Source organism: Lutra lutra, chromosome 12, assembly GCF_902655055.1.
Source record: "Lutra lutra chromosome 12, mLutLut1.2, whole genome shotgun sequence".
NCBI classification, from domain to species: Eukaryota; Metazoa; Chordata; class Mammalia; order Carnivora; family Mustelidae; genus Lutra; species Lutra lutra.
Genome location: NC_062289.1, coordinates 65,128,283 through 65,148,138, shown reverse-complemented (window position 1 = coordinate 65,148,138; position 19,856 = coordinate 65,128,283). Strand labels below are relative to the sequence as shown.

General features: G+C 51.1%; 1 protein-coding gene across 1 annotated transcript in view; it reads right to left on the bottom strand.

The window, feature by feature from the left end:
- The window catches only part of PI4KA (phosphatidylinositol 4-kinase alpha), a 123,026-nt gene that overhangs the window by 7,365 nt on the left and 95,805 nt on the right, over positions 1–19,856 (bottom strand). The window contains exons 30-44 of the mRNA XM_047698289.1: positions 18,912–19,004; positions 17,059–17,215; positions 16,693–16,820; positions 11,593–11,751; positions 11,145–11,296; positions 9,575–9,682; positions 8,852–8,979; positions 7,160–7,279; positions 6,929–7,008; positions 6,638–6,831; positions 5,538–5,628; positions 4,788–4,955; positions 4,036–4,089; positions 2,166–2,286; positions 372–501 (exon numbers count right to left, since the gene is read on the bottom strand). Of these exons, the coding sequence (XP_047554245.1) occupies positions 372–501; positions 2,166–2,286; positions 4,036–4,089; positions 4,788–4,955; positions 5,538–5,628; positions 6,638–6,831; positions 6,929–7,008; positions 7,160–7,279; positions 8,852–8,979; positions 9,575–9,682; positions 11,145–11,296; positions 11,593–11,751; positions 16,693–16,820; positions 17,059–17,215; positions 18,912–19,004 (1,883 nt within the window). The remainder of the gene's footprint in view (positions 1–371; positions 502–2,165; positions 2,287–4,035; positions 4,090–4,787; positions 4,956–5,537; positions 5,629–6,637; positions 6,832–6,928; positions 7,009–7,159; positions 7,280–8,851; positions 8,980–9,574; positions 9,683–11,144; positions 11,297–11,592; positions 11,752–16,692; positions 16,821–17,058; positions 17,216–18,911; positions 19,005–19,856) is intronic.

The following is a 19,856-nucleotide window of genomic DNA, read 5'->3' as shown; positions in this document are numbered from 1 at the left end:
TGATGACTCCAGGGCCCCATCCCACACAAACAGGCAGGGCCCCCAATGCCCAGGGAATGTGTCAGCCCTCACACATAGGCGGCCCAGAAGATAAATCAGTAAAATGACACTGGGAGCTGCAAAGGAGTCCGGTTTTCCTAATACCCCAGGATGGTTCGGAACTTGGAGAGAGCAGGGTGGCTTCAAACTATGGGACATTATCCAAAATGAAACTAACATAGGTTTTCTGAAATTCACATGGCTGTGCATTTTGCTCTATTTTCATGAGACCTGACTTGCCAGGGCAGAGATTCCCAACCCTGGCTGTTCACTAGAATCAGTGGGGCCCTCCAGGCAATCCCCATGATCCAGGTCTGAGAGGTGCCACTTACTTGATGATGGCTGACACATTGGTGATCTTGTTAAAGAAATCAAATTCCCGCTGGTAGAAGTCCTTGGCCGGGCCCGACAAGGAACTAGTGATCTCCTCCACTAACTGCTCCAAGAGGTCACCGATGTCAGCTGACAGAGAAACCAAGAGGGACAGCCTGCAGCTGGGCCACCAAAGGCCCTCAGGGAAACCCCACACATTAGCCAGATATGCAGTCCAGGTGTTCAGGTGTTCCCCAGCACCCAGGCCAGCTCAGCTGCCCCGAGAGTGTGGTCCGCAGCTGCCTGGAGGGTCTCTGGGACCCTTTAAGACCCCCCGGTCAAAACTACACTAACAGGTTGTTTGCCTTCCTTGCTGTGTAGACGCCTGCAAGGCCAGGCGCAAGCAGGTGGCCGAGGTGCTAGTGGTCACTGGATCCTCATGGCTCTGCTCCCGTGGTGTGAACAAAAGCCAGTGTCACTAAGAATGTCCCTGGTGAGGTGATAAGCAAGGACTAACTTGATGACACTCTACCCCGAAGCCATCTCTGGGATACCTACTGTGACGCCATGGGAAGTCACGTGGCAGTCGGCCGCATGGGAAGTATGTAGATGCTGTGCTCTCGCAGGAAAGCACCTTGCATTGGACTTTCCAACTCAACTAATTTCTTGTTTCAGGGAACACCATTTTTACTTAAGAGATTGACTGGCGGACAAAAATATACTTATTTGGACTTAGGTATATGGCAGATATTTCCTTGAAAAATGAGCAAGGTGAATCTGCCATTTGAGGAAAACTGCTAAGTTTTAAGAAACCTGCGTCTGTGACTGTGAGCTTGACAGCTTCCCAGCACTTGAAAATGTTTGTTTTATAAGACCGGTGGGGCATTCACAGACGTGATCTTTAATGCTTCGAAGTCCTGCGGGTGGTGGGGGTGGGTAAGAGCGCTGGGGAGACCAATGGACTTTAAAGAAAGGGCTGTCTTCAGACGCCATCACACTGAGAAACTCGCTCACATAAGTTCAAATCCACATCACAGTTAATCATTAAGAACCTATCACTTGTGGTTTGGTGCAGTATCAACTGAGACTATCTATAGGGACCAGAAAGACGACTAAAACCCTCCTTCCTCTTCCAACTCCGTGTCTGTGTGAAGCTGAATTCCCCACATTGACTTCAACCAAAACAGCATATTTCAACAGGTTAAATACAGAAGCGGAGTGGGAATCTTGCTGTTTTTTACTACGTTAAAGATGTCATGACATTACAGATATTAAAGAGATCTGCAAATCTGTAAAGCAACACCACTCTTCTTGCTCCTTTTTGAATTATGTTTCACAAGAATACGTTATTTATGTTAACATGTAGTGGGCTTATATTTTTTAAATGACTTGGTTTTGCCATCCAACACCGGTTAACATTGAGAGCTAAAGCCTGTGTAAATCGAAGCTCTCTGGGGGTCTCACTAGTTTTTAAGGGTGTGAAAAGCTCTCAAACAAGCTCTGTTTGAGAACCATTGCTCTGAGTGGCCGCCTCATCCCTACATGGAACTGCTAGGTCAAGTGCAGGGTGAGAAGTTCTCACAGGGGTTTGGGGAGCAGCAGGATGGTGCCAGGGTAGGCAGGGAGTCTGCAGGTGAGGTTAGCAAAGGCTTGAAGAAGGAGGGGGTCCTGCTCCTGCTAGATGTTAAAGATGAGATGTTTCCACTAAAGGATGGGAAGCAGAGCGATAGGTGGGGGCAGCACAGGCCCTGGAGGGCTCTGGAGGGTTAAAGATTGGAGGGGAGGCCTGAGGGAAGGTCCAAGTAAATACTCACGGTCTTTCTGGTGCCCTTCTTCATCCAGATAGATGTTAGTTTTCATGTTCCATATAAACTGGTGTGCCAGAAGCTGGGATTTGGATGCCGCCCACAGAATATACTCTCGCACGTAGCCCATCTATAGGAGAGCAAGGTCACCATCAGCGCAGGCTGGACACCTCTCTGCCGAGAGAGACTAACCCAGTGCGGGAGTGGACTCCCAGCACTTGCAGACCTAGCAAGAAGCGAGTCCCAGTGGTTTCCGGCTGTGTGAGGAAGCTTGCCTGGGGATGTGTGAGCCCAGTGCAGGGGTTAGGCCAAGTTCCAGCTTGCTAGCTGGCTGGTGGGGCAGGTGGGGCAGGGGGTGCCCCAGGCGGTGAGGTCTGCAAAACAGGAAGGAGTCGGCTTTTGTTTCCTCTGTGCTTCCCCCTGGACTCTAAGAACCGTAACTCTCCAACCAGCATCTGCTGTTGTCAAGCAATAGGAATGAGTAGGCTGGGTACTAAAACTCAGCTATAAACTGGTTGTCTGGAACAATGTTCCACAGTGATGGGCAGGTTCCAGAAAATTCTAACACACAGACACTTCTTCATGAGTTGACACACCACGGCCACTATCCTAAGGACTCTCCTCTTTCTCCTTCTTAGTCATGTTCTACTCGTAACTTCAGTTTTAACTGCGCTGTCCTAAAGTTAAAAAGAAGGGCTGGCTCTTCTGGAAGACTTCTGAAAGAGCGGCCTCTCCCCGGACCAGTAGTTTGTGGCCCCTGTATCTGGTAAAGTATTCTCTGGACAGATGTCCTCAACATGGCTAGCTGGGCTTACTAAGCAGGTCAGACTTCAAATAATTCCTCGCTATGGGTTTCCCAGTGTGACTCTAGCATGGGTAGAGGGCAGTTGCTGGGATGGAGCACAGGCAGTGTGGGTTCAGGGTTGTGGTCAGCCCCGTGTTGGGGATGTTTCTGTGCCAGGCCCCAGGCTAGGCAACTCACGTACAGGTGTGCTGTACATGATGGGCTGAATTGTGCCCTCCCAACCCACAATTCATGGGTTGAAGTCATATACATACGCCTCAGTGTGATGGTGTCTAGAGACAGGCCTTTAAAAAGCTGATTAATGGGGCGCCTGGCTGGCTCAGTGGGTTAAGCCTCTGCCTTCGGCTCAGGTCACGATCTCAGGGTCCTGGGATCGAGCCCCACATCGGGCTTTCTGCTCAGCGGGGAGCCTGCTTCTCCCTCTCTCTCTGCCTGCCTCTCTGTCTACTTATGATTTCTCTCTCTGCCAAATAAATAAATAAAATCTTTAAAAAATATATAAAAAGCTGATTAAATTCAAATGAGATCATTGGGGTGGTGCCTAGTCCAATGTGGGGTCCTTATAATAAGAGGAGATTAGGACACTGACACACAGAGGGAAGACCACATGAGGACACAGGGACATGGCAGCCATCTGCAAGCCCAGGAGAGGAGCCTCAAGAGAAACCAACCCCATGGGCACCTTGGTCTCCAACTTCCAGCCTCCAGAATTGTGAGAAATACATTTAAGCCCCCGCTCTGTGGTTCTCTGTTATGGCGGCCCGAGCACACTAATACATACTTCATCTTGTCTCACCCTCCCTGCTTCCCACTGAAGAGACAAGGGAGCTGGATTTAGGGACAGAGGAAGCGGCTGGCAATACTTCTTGAGCCCACCCACCCGGCGCAGCAAGACAGGGCCTCGGGGTGAGGTGGAGTGAGGTGGGCCTCCTGGCCATGAGCACCAGCCACAGCCTCAGGTGTGTATGAGAAAAGGTCGGGGACCGGGTCAGAGCCTGGCGGCCCTGCTCCCCAGGCCCCATCGCCCAGCATAGCTCGAAGAGGGAGGGACAGCACATGCTGGCACAGTCTTACCTTGTCATACCTGAGGGCCTGCACAATCTGGGGGATGTAGAACAGGATCGCGTCCTGCAAAGGAGGAGGACAAGTGATCATGACCTCCAGGAAGGGAAAATAATTCCTTACTTCCAGGACAGTGAAAACAAAGGCAACACAAATGGCTGTCCCAGGGCCCCATTCCAACCTGGAACGGCCCTGCTGTCACTCAGCCCATGGGACACCTTGCTGGAGGTGTCTTGCTGGCGATCACAGAGGACTGAGAACCAGGGAAAGAACCAGAGGACAGCAAGGAAAATGGTGATGGCTTGAAACACAGGATGGATGAGAAAAAGCAAAAGGAACAAGGCTCCCGTATCTTTAAGGACAGGGGTTATGGCCCATGTGTGTTCACTGCTGGGGACCTGTGCGGGGACAAGCGCTGAGGTTACAGAAGTCCTGTGTGTTGGGGCCTCCGCAAGTCAGCTACCAAACCCCTGTCACTATGGCTGTCACATGGGATCCCCAGCCTTCCCAGCAGTCCACGGCTGGGTGATCTGCCCACGCAGCCACAACTGGCACCAAACTCAAGTCAACTTCCCAACATATCTGAGTCAACTAAATCTGTCTCCTGTGACTGCCTGAACAGAAATGGGATTGAAGCATGCTTAAGATGGAGCAACGTTTCATCAGGCCCATATCAAGTTTCAGATAAAGCCCGTCCTTCCTGTCTCCACCTCAACACGGCCTGTGGTCCCACCAAGGCTGACTCAGGTAGGACGTGAGCTCACCGGTGGGAAGGACCGCAGGACTTTCACCCCGTACTGCGCAGTGAGAGGGTGCGGCGGGTACATGCTGGAGAAGTAGGAGAGGCCCGTGGGCGGGTCCGCAGGCGCCCAGCACAGCACATGGCTGAGCTCGGGCGCGTCGGCGTCGATGGTGTGCCAGGTGACCAGGAACTGGGAAGGAAGCAGGGAGATGGTCTGGCACAGGCAGTCCCTGGGGCCCCTCTGGAAACACCCAGTCCCATCCCGTTACATCAGGGGCAGCCCCGAGGTGATGATGATAAAGCATTTACAACAATGTGGGGAAATGTTCTGATACATGATGCAAAGTAGCATAATTCTAACTTGTGTGAAGTACAGTCAATATTTTTCTATTGCAAGCATAATAAATGCCTCACTCGAGAAACGGAAAACACTGGAAATTAGAAAAGTTAATAACCCGCTGAGGTTGCCAGGTTTGTCACATTTCTAGTTTCCAGGCATCTGGGAGGCATTTGTTTGTTTTGTTTGGTTTGGTTTGAAGATTTTATTCACTTGACAGAGAGACGTAGCGAGAGAGGGTACACAAACGGGGAGCAGCAGGCAGAGACAGAGGGAGAAGCAGACTCCCCATTGAGCAGAGAGCCCAATGTGGGGCTCGGACCCGGGACCCCGAGATCATGACCTGAGCCAAAGGCAGCTGCTTAACGACTGAGCCACCCCGGCGCCCCAGGAGGCATTTGTTTTTGTGCAGTTTGAGCCCGCGTGCGTCACTACCTTGATAGCTTCAGGGACGTCACTAACGGCTCCTGGGTCCAACCGAACGAGACGGGTCACTTCGTTGCCGATGGCTTCTGTGTTCTTAAACCTATGGCACACGCAGTGTGTGGGTAGAGGGGCCTCTCCCACCTCCCCAGAAGAGAGGGAGGTAGAGGGAGACCTGAACTGGAGGGATACAGATTAGTGCCAAGTGACACCGAAACACGACGCTACTGACATATCAGTAACTCTGACCATGAGTGTTTACAATGAACAACACTACGACTGGCTACAACGTGAATGACAGAATGATCTCCAACAGGAATTATCCTACACTCCCCAAAGGATGTCCCCCTTTCTGAAGTCCTTGCCTTCAGAACACCCCCTTGCCTTGGTGCTGAAGCAGACCATCTATGGCATGGCAGCCCGTGGGCCGGAAGGTAGGTCAGCAGAGGGGAGGATGGGTACATTTTCAGAGGGCACCGCCTCAGGCTAACACAAGGTAGACTTTCCACGAACACTATCAGGCTGCGGTCCTGATGCAGAGGACCGAATTAGAACCAGGAGGAGGAAGCGGTAAATAGGCAAGTGTGGACTCGTGGGGAAGAAATGTCCACCCCTGCATGTGGGGCGGATGCACTTCTGGTGGACGTAACAGGGTCCTGGGAGACCCCTCTTGGCTACCACTGGTCTAAGAGCTCTGACTGTGGAGAGCTACGAGGGGAGAGTTCACAGGACACTTGGCTGCTGGCCACCTAATCTGAGTAGCCTGTCACTGAAAGGCCTGTGGGAACAAACCAAAGGCTCCCCAGGCCGGCCGCCCTGGAGCGACAGCCTCCATGTGCTCCTATTCTCCTCAGATACGAGACCGGCGCCGCGAATGTGCTCTGACGCCTTGTGCCTGGGCTCCGGGGTACAGGGACACTCCAGGCAGGCATCTGTGCTGTGTAACCACTGCACAGAAACACTGGGTCAACATCTAGGGCAGAGGAACAGGCCTCTAATATCACTTCTCTGACCCTCCTTGGCAGTGACCACATCATATTCTTCCTTACTCAGGTGTCCTTTTACGGGGCTTCTGGCAAGGCCCTCATGAGGCAGGTGAGACCGGGGCCTACCTGGCTGGCAGCTGCACGGCCAGGTAAGGAGAGATGCTCCAGGCGAGGTTAACGTTGTCCTTCCACTGCTTCTCACTCAGGCTGATGTACTTGGACCTCCAGTTGGCCACACTGTTCTCTCCGGCCTGGTCCAGCTCCAATTCTGGGGCCGACAGTGGATTGTACCATGTGATGAGACGCTCAATCTCGGTGGCCTGGTGAGATGAGACATCAGTGTGCCTTCCACGTGCACTCACATGCCACTCTGCTCCCATTCCCGGTGCTATGGCCATAGCACAGGGGTCACCTTACCAGCAGGGACAGCAATAGCGTCCTTCGCTTCATGTAGTACTTGTGCAGCTGGGAGCCCCGGTTGGTTTTCTTAGACATGCCTGGGTGGGGAGAGAGAAGGCCCAAGTGCATGTCTGTGAGTCCACTGGCCCACCCTTCACATCTAGAACCCCAGAGGAAGCTGCCTTTCAGTGCTCCGCTCACGGTCTGAACTGCCAGGATGTGACCTGGACCAGCAAACCTGCAACCGACCTGACTTCTTGGAGATGGTGGACATGCCGCTGGACAGGGGGTAGGTGTTGATCCAGCCCTGCGTGGCCTGCTGCCGGGAGCCGACTGCTATGTCCAGGTTGCTCCGGGCGTCCTGGTTATCTGTAGGCACACACATTGCTGCTTCCAGAAAGAGGAGTCTGGATTTTCACCAGAGACAAGGTGGGCAGTGCAAGAGCAGGGAGGGAGAGACATGGTGCTGATGGATCTGCAGAATAAACCAGCCTCTGGGAAGTGTTTTTTTTTGTTTGTTTTGTTTTTGTAATGTAAGCTCTACATTCAAGGTGAGGTTTGAACTCACCACCCTGATATCAAGAGGCACAGGCACACTCTACTGCTTGAGCCAGCCAGGTACCCTGGGGAAGTTCTCTGAACCATTCTACATAGAAAGCTTACTAAAACGTATTCTATTCTTCCTAGCCTTTTTCTTTTTCTTTTTCAATTTATTTATTTGACAGAGAGAGAGAGAGAGAGAGATCACTTAGGCAGAGAGGCAGGCAGAGAGGGGGAACCAGGTTCCCCGCTGAGCAGAAAGCCCGACGTGGGGCTCGATCCCAGGACCCTAGGATCATGACCTGAGCTGAAGGCAGAGGCTTTAACCCACTGAGCCACCCAGGTGCTCCTTCTTCTTCTTCTTTTTTTTTTAAAGATTTTATTTATTTGAGAAAGAGTGTGTGTGGATGCCGGTGTGGGAGAGGGGCAGAGAAGGAGGCAGAATCTCAAGCAGAATCCCCATTCAGCATGGAGCCTGGCACGGGGCTTGATCCCACAACCCCGAGATCATGACCTGAGCTGAAATCAAGAGTCTGACGCTTAAACAACTGAGCCACCTAGGCGCCCCCCTCCTAGCTTTTAAAATAGAAAAAAGAAAATGTGGGTGGCAATCCTGATCAGTTGCAAACAGCTCTCTCATGGCCAGCGTGACGCCGCCCATCAACACCGCAGTGAGTCAGGCCCTACAGGCAGGCAAGGAGCGCTGCCGGCTCTGCTCTCCATGGAGCCAGGACGCAGTTTCAGAAAATCTCTTTTTAATTTGCCTTTCCTTTTCCTGTAGTCAGGTTGTTGGCTGGGGGTCTGCCTGCAGAAACTATGCTCCTCCGAGAAACAGGATGTTTCTTTGTGGTTTGCTGCTTGCTTACACTGTAGCATCTTTTCCTTAACCCTGTCGGCCCCTGGCTCCTATTTATCCTCGGAGACTCGGCTCACATGTCACCTCTTCCAGAAAACTCTCCCTGGCTCCCCAACTCCAGGGAGGGGGGCAAGGGCCTGTCCTTGAGGGGTGCTCCCACAATCTCATGTTGACATCACCAACCAGGTGACAGCAGACAGTGCCCTAATCATCCTGGCACCTGGGCCTTACCCCAGGATGGGCTGTCAGATAGGCAGTGGCGGCTGGTGAACTGGCTGGGGCTGGGGGACGTTATGTCACGTGGCCTCTGCTCAGGGCCTCCTGTGCTCATTCATGTTTGTCAGCTGAGGCTGGAGGACCCGTGGTGGACAGGCAGGCTTTGGGTCTCGTGACCGTGCAGCAGGGCCATGGCCAGGACTTGGCGGGACCCTCACTGTTCTGACTGGGCTCCTGCAGGGCTGCCCACCTCACACCACTGTCCCGGGTGCCTCCATGCCTCGGCCCCACCACCCAGGAGCAGCTGCCCAGCTGAGGATAAGGCTTACCTGGGGGAACAAGCTGGCTGGCAGTCAGGTACTTCTTGTCTGAGAACATGGCTGTCCAAAATTTAATCATTATGCTTATGTCTTCACGCAGCCTCTTTTCTCCTTGAGTAGGGAACTTTGGGGGGCAACTTCAAACAACCACAAGAAGACAAGAGTTAAGTGCCTAGACTCTGGGACTAGAAGCCATGCATATTATAAAAGCATGTGAGAGGTGACATGGAGTGGTCTCTGAATGACAAAAGGTGAGCCCAGAGCTAGTCATCAGCAACAACGTCTCATTCATTCTCATGGAAAAAAGAGTGACGATTTTCTGAGTCCTCTCATGGCCACCTCTGCCACTAACCCCAGTGCTATCGACAGCCCTCGGCTGAATGGTGTCCTTGTGGAGCATCGTGCAGCTGCAACTGTCTCTAGACAACACAACCTACGCACTCGCAAAGCAATTCTTTGTGCAATTACCATTCATGGGAACTGGAAAGTTAAATGGATGCGGTTAATCTCTTCAGTCAACTGAACTGGGGGGAAATGTGTGTACACTGTATAGGGAGGCTAGCTCTAACTGAGTACACACGTGGAAACACAGCACAGGACTGAGCATTTTCTAACCCAGGGCCGTTCAGAGCTACTGAACAAGGAGGGCAGCGCATGAGTCAGGCCACACTGTTTTGTGCCGTGAGTTCTGGGGATGTGGGACACCTGCGAGCAGCACAGCTGGGGGAGTACCTGAAGTAGTCAAAGGCGGTTGAGTAGATCTTCTCGCGAAGCACGTTGCGAATGGTTGCGTTTGGGACCACGTCGGCGTGCAGGAGGGCCAGCCCGAGAGTGAGCAGTCTGCGAGAGAACACCGGGGCCCAGTCAGAGCGCGCCGCCCAGGGACGCCTGAGTCGTCTCTGGCTCCTGTACCAACCATGTGGCCCTTGGGCTCGGGGCACGTCTCTGGATGACAGAGCTCTTGGAGGCCAGGACTGTGGCCCCGGCCAGGTGACTGCCACTCCTCAGGTTATTGGACCAGAAATGTCTTAGGAAAGGTTGTTTTATTGTTTTTAGTTGTTGTTTTTTAAACCTTCATTCTAACTGGGGGTAAACGGACAATTTGTGTTCATCTGCCTTGACCAGAGTGCGTGTATCGCACACCACCTGCCAACTACCTTCTGAGCGCAGTCACCCCTAGGGCTACAAAGGTGGAACATTTAATTCAAGCTAAAAGAAAAAGACATTTACCAAGCATCTGGTTTCTGCCAGACCAGGGCTACCCGATGGGCATCTACAGATGGTGTTGGTCTGTGACGAGGTACTACAGAAACTGAGAGGGGATCCTGTTCATTTCTACAGCAATTTCGCATTGCTGTGGGGGTCCAGTGTGAAGCCTTTTCTAGTACTTTATTCTCATGCCTTTTATAAAGGTACAGGTCTGTGATGGACTAGAAATGAAGGGAAAAGAGTACTAGCCCTTCCCCACAGTGGTCTGAGAAGCACCATCCCAGGGGTGCCCGGGGGCTGCAGGAACATGGGTCTGGAGCTCAGGGGAGCAGAAAGAGCCGGTGCCGGCAGTGGGCAGCAGGAAGGGGTACAGGCAGGAGGAGCAGCATACCCTGAAAGGGGGCCCCTCAGTCTCCTTACAACTGACCACCCAGGCACTTTCAGTCCTTCCCCATGCCAGATTCACCCAGCCTACTGTGTCCATAGCACCCCTGACCGTAGCACCGGGCCTGAGCCTCCCTATTAGGTCACATACCCCCCAAAAGGGAGTATCCCCTGGCGTGGTTGGTATTTTGCATGGGACTTGGCAAAAGTCAACTTGGTGTAGTCAGCACTATCAGAAGTTTTCTGTGAAGATCTCTGGGGGGTAAAGAGACCGGCCCAAAGTCACTGCCAGCCCCCCAGTCTGAGCTTGTCACACCTGAGCTCCACTACACCACCTGCTGTTTTCACTCACCACTGTGACACCAGTATCCTTTCACTACCATCTACCCCCAGCCAATTTAGAAAGGCTGCCCAACATTTGGGTGCCCCAGGTTCCTGAATGAACCATTTCCTGAATACTCCCACGCTATGGACAGCCCATTGGCTGACTTCCTCAGCCCTGGGCATGGCCGGCCAGATCATTCCATCCAGATCCCCTCCCCAAGGGCCTTGCATATACTAGGGCTTGATTGGTTTCTGATAAAAACAAAACAAAACAAAACAAACCAGACCAAGCTCGGGAACCTCCCACACAGACTGCCTCCCGCACCAGCAGCTCTACCTCCCCGCACCCCACCCCTGCCACCACCATGAGAGGAGAGCCCCTCACTTGAAGCGAGGTCCGATGGCCGCCACGTGCCGGTTCATGCTCCCCTTGGCCCCACCGATGTTCAGGGACATGGAGCGCTGCAGCAGGCTGGAGAAGATCTCCACTTGGTCTGAGCTGCAGTACTTGGCGATCTCGAACCGCTGTACCAGGAACTGAGTGGGAAGGAGAACGTGTTGCTCTGTTGGGGCCTGGCCTGCCCGCCCATGGAGCCAGCATGGAGCCAGCACGGCCAGCTAAGGTGGAGCTCTGGGCCAACAGAAGGGCGGGTGGGGGTCTTAGGGGAAGCACGACATTCCAGCAAGGGGCTGGGGACAAGTCTGGAAGAGCCATCCCCCCATCCCCAGGTAAGGCAGTCTTAAACCTGGAGCTCCACGTTTACTGGCCCACTGGTTCCGGGGGCGTGCCTGACCTCACAGCTATAGTGGGCAAAAGATGGAGAAGCACTTACATCAATCCAAATGTAGTGAGGGGTCACTTCGGGGGCACAGGGTTTGGGCTGACTGGCTTCTGATGCTGCTAGGGGGTCCGCTTCCTTTATCTCCGCGGAAAACAGGCCAAACTTCTGCTCCACTGTCATCTGCCAGGCTCCTGCCATCTCCCGCATAAACTGCAAGTATGCAACGAAGGTTAGTGGCTCTGCGAAGCTGAGGACTATGTAAAGGAACATAAAAGGAATACATGCTCAGGGCACCTGGGTGACTCCGTCGGTTAAGCTTGGTTAAGACTCTTGATTTCAGCTTTCAGCTCAGGTCATGATCTCAGGGTCCTGCGATTGAGCTACACACTGGGCTCTCTGCTCAGCAGGGAACCTGCTTCCCTCTCTCTCTGCCTGCCTCTCTGCCTACTTGTGAACACTCTCTGTCAAGTAAATAAATAAATAAATCTTAAGAGGAAAAAAAAAAGACTCTTGATTTTGGCTCAGGTCATATCTCAGGGCTGAGACGGAGTCCTGCGTCAAGCTCTGTGCTGGGGGTGGAGTCTGCTTAAGACTCTCCTCTCTTCTGCCCCTTCCCACCCCTTAAAAAAAAAAAAAAACACGCTTAACAAACAAAACTTAGAAAACCAAGGAAAGCATGAACAAAAAAATAAAGACCACTTATGATCTAATATCCCAGCCGTTTTCTATCAAAAAGCCCATTCTTGAACTATCACTAGGCCAGGTGCTGGCTTCCTGCTTTGTGGTGTGGTCCCAGCACACCTCGGACCGGCCTAGTGCTGGGTGGGCCCTCAACAGGCTCTGCCAAGCAGCCTGGCTGAATCTTCTTGACAACCCTGAAGCACCGTGGTTGCAGAGGTGAGGTTGCCTGCTCATGGCCTCTAATCTGGCAAAGGCAGGGCTGGATTTTGGCTCTGGAGCCCAGGTCCTTTTCTCCACTCAACACAGACCCTCCAGGCTCTGGGAATGGAGTAGTGAATGACACAAACAGCCACCCAGTCTGTGAGGGGGGCCACAGATGGCAAGGGAAGTGAGATCTAGATATCAGACATTGATCAAAGCTAAGGGGAAAGAGAGTCATGAGGGGGCTTAGAAGAATCAATGGATGTATGTGCATGACATTCTAGACATGGTGGGCAGGGGATAGCGGAGACAAGCCCTGGAGGTGTGAGGCATGCAGTTTCTTGGCTGCCTGAAAAGAGCACTGCCAAGTGAGGGTACAGACTAAAGCAGGAACATGCCTGGAGGGCAGGGGCAGCAGGGACCCCAGCATGCATGAAGCAGGGTAGGCAAGGGACAGAGAGGGGGAAAGCTGGGATGGCAGAGGGGCTTGCAGGCCTTAGAAACAAGTGTGCCTTCTACTTTGAGTGACCATGGGCAGCACTGACAGGTCTGGGGCACAGAAAGGACCTAATGTGACCCATATTTTACTGATGTACTCTGTGTATGTGTGGAGAAGGCAGAGAGGGCCTATGTGGAAGCAGCGTCTGCCTCCCTAGTCCAAGAGAGATGAAGGAGATTGGGGCCAGGGGGCAGGAGTCGGGATGCTGGGAAGTGGCCAGCTTCTGGATATACTTTAAAGGTAGAAAGAAAAGTCTGACAGGATTTGCTGAGGATCATTTGTGAGAAGTGCAAAAAGGGGAGTCAGGATTTTGTCTGAGCACAGGGAACAACTATGTTGGGGGTCCATAGAGATTTGGAGGCAGATGGGTGGAGGTCGGTGTGGGGCTAGTTCCTTTGATTTGGGTTATGAATTTGAGTACCACACCAAGAGATCACAGGACTTTCCCATCTTAGCGGGATATAGGCCCCAGAATCTCACAAAGCGGGTTTTCAAGGTGGGATGAGCCCAACAAACTCATAGCTCTATCTCTCTAGGGATGCAGAAGCATCAGGATGCCATCAGCAATTGTCTCTAAAGTTGGAGTTATGAAGGATTTTTGTTTTTTTCATTCTACTCCTATCTTTCAACTTCTCTATAATGAACATACATGGTTTTTATAACAGAAAAAATTAAAAACTAGAAGCCAACAATATAAAAGACACAAAAACAAAAGTTAAAATTCTCCCCAAGATGTTGCTGGGCCTGGACAACAGGTCCTTACACAGGCAGGGTCAGGGAGTGTGAGGACACAGATGACCTCCAGGCCCAAGTGAATGGCAAGAACGGTCCGGACAATATTATAAATCAGGCTTATCTGTTGGACTGCTGAGTGTTAGATGAGAAAGCCACAAAGAACGGATTTAAAGGGACTTTACATAAGAAGCAGCAAGCTCTAGCAGCTCATGGGCCAGTGCTGGGTCTGGACACAAGTGGGTGGCCAAGGCCTGCCAAAGGCCGAGAGACCTGAAGCCAGCAGAGCTACTGCTGATGGCAGGGGCAGGGGAAATAGATCAGAGTCTGAAAGACCCCAGACGAAAGAGCAATTTGTTTGGCATAAAAATCCTTCCACGACCCCTTTTCTAATTTTGATGGGGGAGAAAAAAAGGGAAGTGAAGGTGAGGTGAAAAGTAGGAAGAGTCCAACCTTCTTGCCAAGACTGATCCCTCAGGGGTAGGGATCAGTGACCTTTATTTTAGTCACCTAACAAAAGAAAGACCTATTTTCTAGGAAAGTGAAACAGCACTGCTCCTCAGTCTCCACCGCTTTTCTATGCACAAAGTCTACAACACAACGAAAACATTTGAAACACTAAAGAAAAAAGAAATCAACAGAAACAGACCTACAGATGACCCTGATACTAGAACATATCAGATAAGGATTATAAAATAAATATTGTAAATATGACCAAATAGTTCTAGGTAAAGATGGAAAAACTAGATGAAGATACAGAGAATCTCAGCAGAGGTTAAAAAAAGAAAGTGAACTAAAGCGGAGAGAATTTACTCCAGCAGAGCTGAACTACAGGCAATGCTGAGGGAATTTCTTTGGGCTGAAGAGAACAACTGAATCTGAGTCCACAGAAAGACTTGAGGAGTGTGAGAAATGGAAAATATCTGGATAAATGTGTAAGGCTTTTAAAAAAGTCCTTTTCTTGGGCGCCTGGGTGGCTCAGTGGGTTAAGCCGCTGCCTTCGGCTCAGGTCATGATCTCAGGGTCCTGGGATCGAGTCCCGCATCGGGCTCTCTGCTCAGCAGGGAGCCTGCTTCCCTCTCTCTCTCTCTCTCTCTATCTCTCTCTCTCTGCCTGCCTTTCTGTCTACTTGTGATCTCTCTCTCTCAAATAAATAAATAAAATAAAATCTTAAAAAAAAAAGTCCTTTTCTTGACTTCTTTGAAAGGCTTTTGACTTTCATTAATTCTTTAATTAATTAATTAATTAATTAATTTGACAGAGAGGGAAAGAGAGAACACAAGTAGGCAGAGAGGCAGGCAGAGTGGGAGGGGGAAGCAGGCTCCCCACTGATCAGAGAGCCTGATGCAGGGCTCGATCCCAGGACCCTGAGATCATGACCTGAGCCGAAGGTGGAGGCTCACCCCACTGAGCCACCCAGGCGCCCCTTATTTTATCTTTTTAAAGACCCTGTTTATTCATTTGATAGAGAGAGACACAGAGAGAGAAGGAACATAAGGAGCCCGATGTGGGACTCAATCCCAGCACCCCGGGACCATGACCCGAGCCAACAACTGAGCCACCCAGGTGCCCCTTTAGTTTTATTTTTAAAGATTTTATTTATTTGAGAGAGAGAGACAGCATGAGTAGGAGAGGGGCAGAGGGAGAGGGACAAACAGACTTCCCTCCAAGTGAGGAGCCAGAGATGGAGGTTGATCCCAGAACTCCAAGATCAAGACCTGAGCTGAAGTCAGATGCTTTACTGACTGAGCCACCTAGGTGCCCTGGCTTTTGACTTTTAGAACAAAAACAACACTATTATAAGGCATATAACATACACAGCAGTAAAACAGATGAACCCAAAAGGGGGGGTATATGGGTGTATGTGACAACAACGGCAGATTGCTGTCAACGCAGAATCCTCTGCCTGGCAATGACAGCCACCAGCACTAAGACAGCTGTGCTGTGCTACGACAGTTAGTGTTTACTCACAGATCGCTCTGTTCTGGGCACTGCTCCTGGCCCGTGAGGTACATTAAGCCTTCAATCTCCACGACAAGCCTATGTCAAGGGTGCCTGTGCTATTATCCATTATACAGATGAGGAGCATTGCCCGGAAGTCAGAGCCCCTAGAGGCTGCAGCAGGACTCACAGGCCCTTCTGCATGCTCCCTGATGTGAGCAGAGCTGGCCAGGCTGAGAACCCAGTGCCTAACTTAGTTCCATGGAGAAAGGGTCCAGGAGCCACTGGTAAGCCCAGGGTCCCAGCTGACTCCCTCTTCTGAGAGGCAGCTGTCAGTGCTTCTCCCTGACCAGGTAATCTCCCATGGAAGCCAACTGGACCAAAACATTTCCCCAAACTCTGAATGGTGTGCCCAATACAAACCCTCTGCAGTTAGAAGGTCCCAGGCAAATGTGAGGTATGATGTTTATTGCCACCACCACCACCTGCCTGGAACATTCTAATTTTATCTTTGGAAATATTCCATTTTCCTCAGGGAATAAGAAAAAGAAAATACCCCCTTTGACCACTTAATTCAAGTCATCTTAAGACACAGAAGAAAAAAATGCCAAATTCCCTGTTATGAAAATTAACAAGATCTTTGAAAAACACAACAGTTCCTGGATATTCATCCAATCAGTTGAAAGGGCATATATGACCTTGAGTCGGGGCTTCCTCAAGTACTAACTTTAGAAATATGGTCACCAGGAAGACTGTCCCTCCCAAAGTGAGCAAGCCAAGAGAAATACCTTTGTGGACAACTACCACCGCTCCCAAACCTGTCCCATGTGTTCCACTCAGAGAAATGGCTCCCTCTACTGAGCTTCTGAGAAACAACTTCTAGGAGCCGCTAGGATCCTTTTAACATATACTCCCTATCGTCTCGGATATAGCTCAGTGGTCAAGCATTAATATCACGATCTTACAGATAAGGAGACTGAGGGCCCAGAGGATAAGAGGCTTGCCTGGAGTTTCCAAGCTTGTCAGCTGAGCAGCCAGGTCAAGCTCTCTCTCTCACCAGCCCTACCCTCAGGAGCTGAACAGAACCAGTGTCCTACCGGTACTTCCACTCCGTTCTTGCCAGCCAGCAGCCACTCCCAGCAGGCCAGGGCGGTCTCCATGCCATGCTCATTGAACATCCGGAGGGGACCCCAACACAGATGATGAAGGAGCTGTGGGTCACAATCTGTAAGCAAACACACACTGTTCAGAAAAAGCACTGAACACGGGCTGAACCCTTCGCCAGCCTCCCCAAGTCAACAAGACAGAGCACCAGGTGGGCCAATGATGGTCTTTTATTTACTTCCTCTACCCGAGAGACACGAAAGAGATCTCTATTGGGGGAGCCCCAGCTCACTAAGGAAAACAAGGTAAACACTCATTTCCAAATGGGCCCAGAGCTCCTCAGTGGCTCTGTCCATTACCTTTGCTGCTGATGAGCATCGCCGTCAGCTTGAACATGGCCTGAGTGTAGTGCTGAGCATTACTGAGGTCTAATGCTGTATTCAGCTCCTGGACCATCATTTTGTTCAGGTCAGATATCTGGCCTGTGGCATCTGAGAACCGGATCATTCCATACACCTGCAAGAAGCACACTTGTCAAGGGAGTCACATGTGGGGCGCCTGGGTGGCTCAGTGGGTTAAAGCCTCTGCCTTCGGCTCAGGTCATGATCCCAGGGTCCTGGGATTGAGCCCCACATTGGGCTCTCTGCTCAGCGGGGAGCCTGCTTCCTCCTCTCTCTCTGCCTGCCTCTCTGCCTACTTGTGATCTCTGTCTGTCAAATAAATAAATAAAATCTTAAAAAAAAAGAGAGAGTCACACGTAATCCAGGCACATGGACAAGGCCTGACCGAGCCCCAACTGTCTTAAACTAGAGCTTGTGTGTGGAGAGAGTGACAGGATCATTTCAATGACGCTACCACTGCTCACACTTTGAAGAAACCTCTCTTTTAGCAATGTATGTTGAATTTAGCAATGAAGGCATTCCCTTCATTCTAGATGGTCCTTGAAGGCAGAGACCCAGTCTTGTCCATTTTACATTTCAGCACTGAGTCCGGGGTCTGAACCACAGTAGCGCTGCATGATGTAGACTGATTAAATACAGTTCTTTTGGAGTCAATTAATGACTCAAATGAGAAAATTTTTGAAGTTGTACGTCATATCCCTCCCTCCCCAACAAAAGCATGCTTCTTGGGGCGCCTGGGTGGCTTAGTGGGTTGAAGCCTCTGCCTTCAGCTCGGGTCCTGGTCTCAGGGTCCTGGGATCGAGCCCCGCATCGGGCTCTCTGCTCAATGGGGAGCCTGCTTCCTCCTCTTTCTCTGCCTGTCTCTCTGCCTACTTGTGATCTCTGTCTGTCAAATAAATAAAGTCTTTAAAAAAAAAAAAAAAGCATGCTTCTCTCCTATCTACCAGACTTGACTATATAGAAAGGATCTGACTCCTTTCAAAACCAAACCTACTGCCAAAGACAGACTTTCTATCACCAGTGGGGTATTCAAAATAGGTGGAACAGGACCTCAGAGCAATTTTCAGCACTGGGAACATCGGCTCAGTGGCAACCTAGGGTCAGCAGCAACCTAGCAGAGTGAGGGCCCCCCCGCCGAGGGCCCCCAGCAAGAGGAAGAGCGATTACTAGAATGAGGAACTAGAAGGGGGGGAGGAGAGACCTCACTCAGATGGGGCACTGACGGACTTGCAGGGATCTCTGAAATGGTGTGGATAGCTTCTGTGTTTTATAGATTCAGAAACTGAGGCCCCAAGATGTGAAGCAACTCGCCAGGCTGGGCTGAAGTGCGGCACGGCAGGTGAGGGCCCTCATGGGGAGATGCGGTTCCCAACCCCGCTCTGCCTCTGTGACTCTGGCAAGTTACTTTATTTCCAGAGTCTCAGTTTCATTATCTGTAAAGCTGGAACAATAGTACATACATCTCACGAACTACCCCAGATAGTGCATGGCACTCAGTGAATATTTTCTACCACTTAAAACAAACAAACAAACAAACAAACAAACAAACAAACAAAAATAGTCAGAGAAACGGAGAACGCTTCAGCATGGCCAGAATGTGCATATGTGCAATCACCGTCCTGCAGAGGGGGTGAGTAGCTGCCATAAATGGTCCAGACTGTGCTAGGGAGCCCCGGGGCCCATGCCTTCAAGTCTACCTAAAATGAGCGAGTTCCAGACCCCCGGGTGCATTTTCCGTTGGGAGGGAGCTGACTGGCCTTGGAGCGTGAGGACACCCCCACGGCCTGGGGACACAAGGGGAAGAGAAATACCTCGCCCGCATAGCGGTTGCGTAGATTCAGGGACGCCATGAAGTTGGAGTAATCTTTCTTCACACAGGCCGGGCGCTCTGTTAGCTGAGTTGCCTACAGACAAACACTAAGAATTACTTCAGGCCATTGCCACATGTTTTTCTCACGTTCACCATGGCTAAGCCTGAGTCCCATTAAGAAGTCAAGTCGGATCCAGGGGTTATGAAAAATCTTCACTGCTGGCAAGCTAATAGAACAAAATATTTTAGAACAGCCCCCAGTCTGATACGTCCCAGGGAAGAAAGACGATAAAAAAATCTCAGTATGGAAAATTTTCTCTGGAAGGCAGCTTGTGATATAGCTTCAATATGCTGCCCTGATTGCTTTCATCCCCAGTGGTGAAAAGACCTTTGCAAAAGACAGATCACCAGATCGTTGTGAGAATCATTGTAACCTACAACGAAAATGCTGTGAAGTTAGTGTTCCTGGGCTGTCTCCTGTGGGTGTGCGCTGGTGTGTAAATGTGACTTGAAGATGGTGAAGGGTGATGTTGAGAGCATGGTGTCAGAGCGAGCAAAAGCCAGCAGGGGCTCAGAGACACCCAAGAGTTGCCACCAGTCTACAGCAGGTCTAGCAGCGGAACACAAAAGGGGCTCACTCTTCAGTACAAAGGAGGCCCGCAGAAAGGGAAAGAATTTGCAGACCACACCCTCCCCGCCACGTCCTCTGCTTCAGCTTCAGCCCCCCAGCCCACCTCCCCTGCCTCGGGGTTGTGAGGACTGCTCTCCCTGACCCTGGCTGGTCACTGCTACCATGCTGTTGGGCTATCACACTACCCAGCATCACCAAAGATTACAAACATGCAGCGAGGATGACCCCTTTCAACCTTTCCCTTTAGCGTCTTTTACTACAAACCAACACAACCTAGCCACTTCTTGACATATGGATGCTACAAGGAATCCTAAG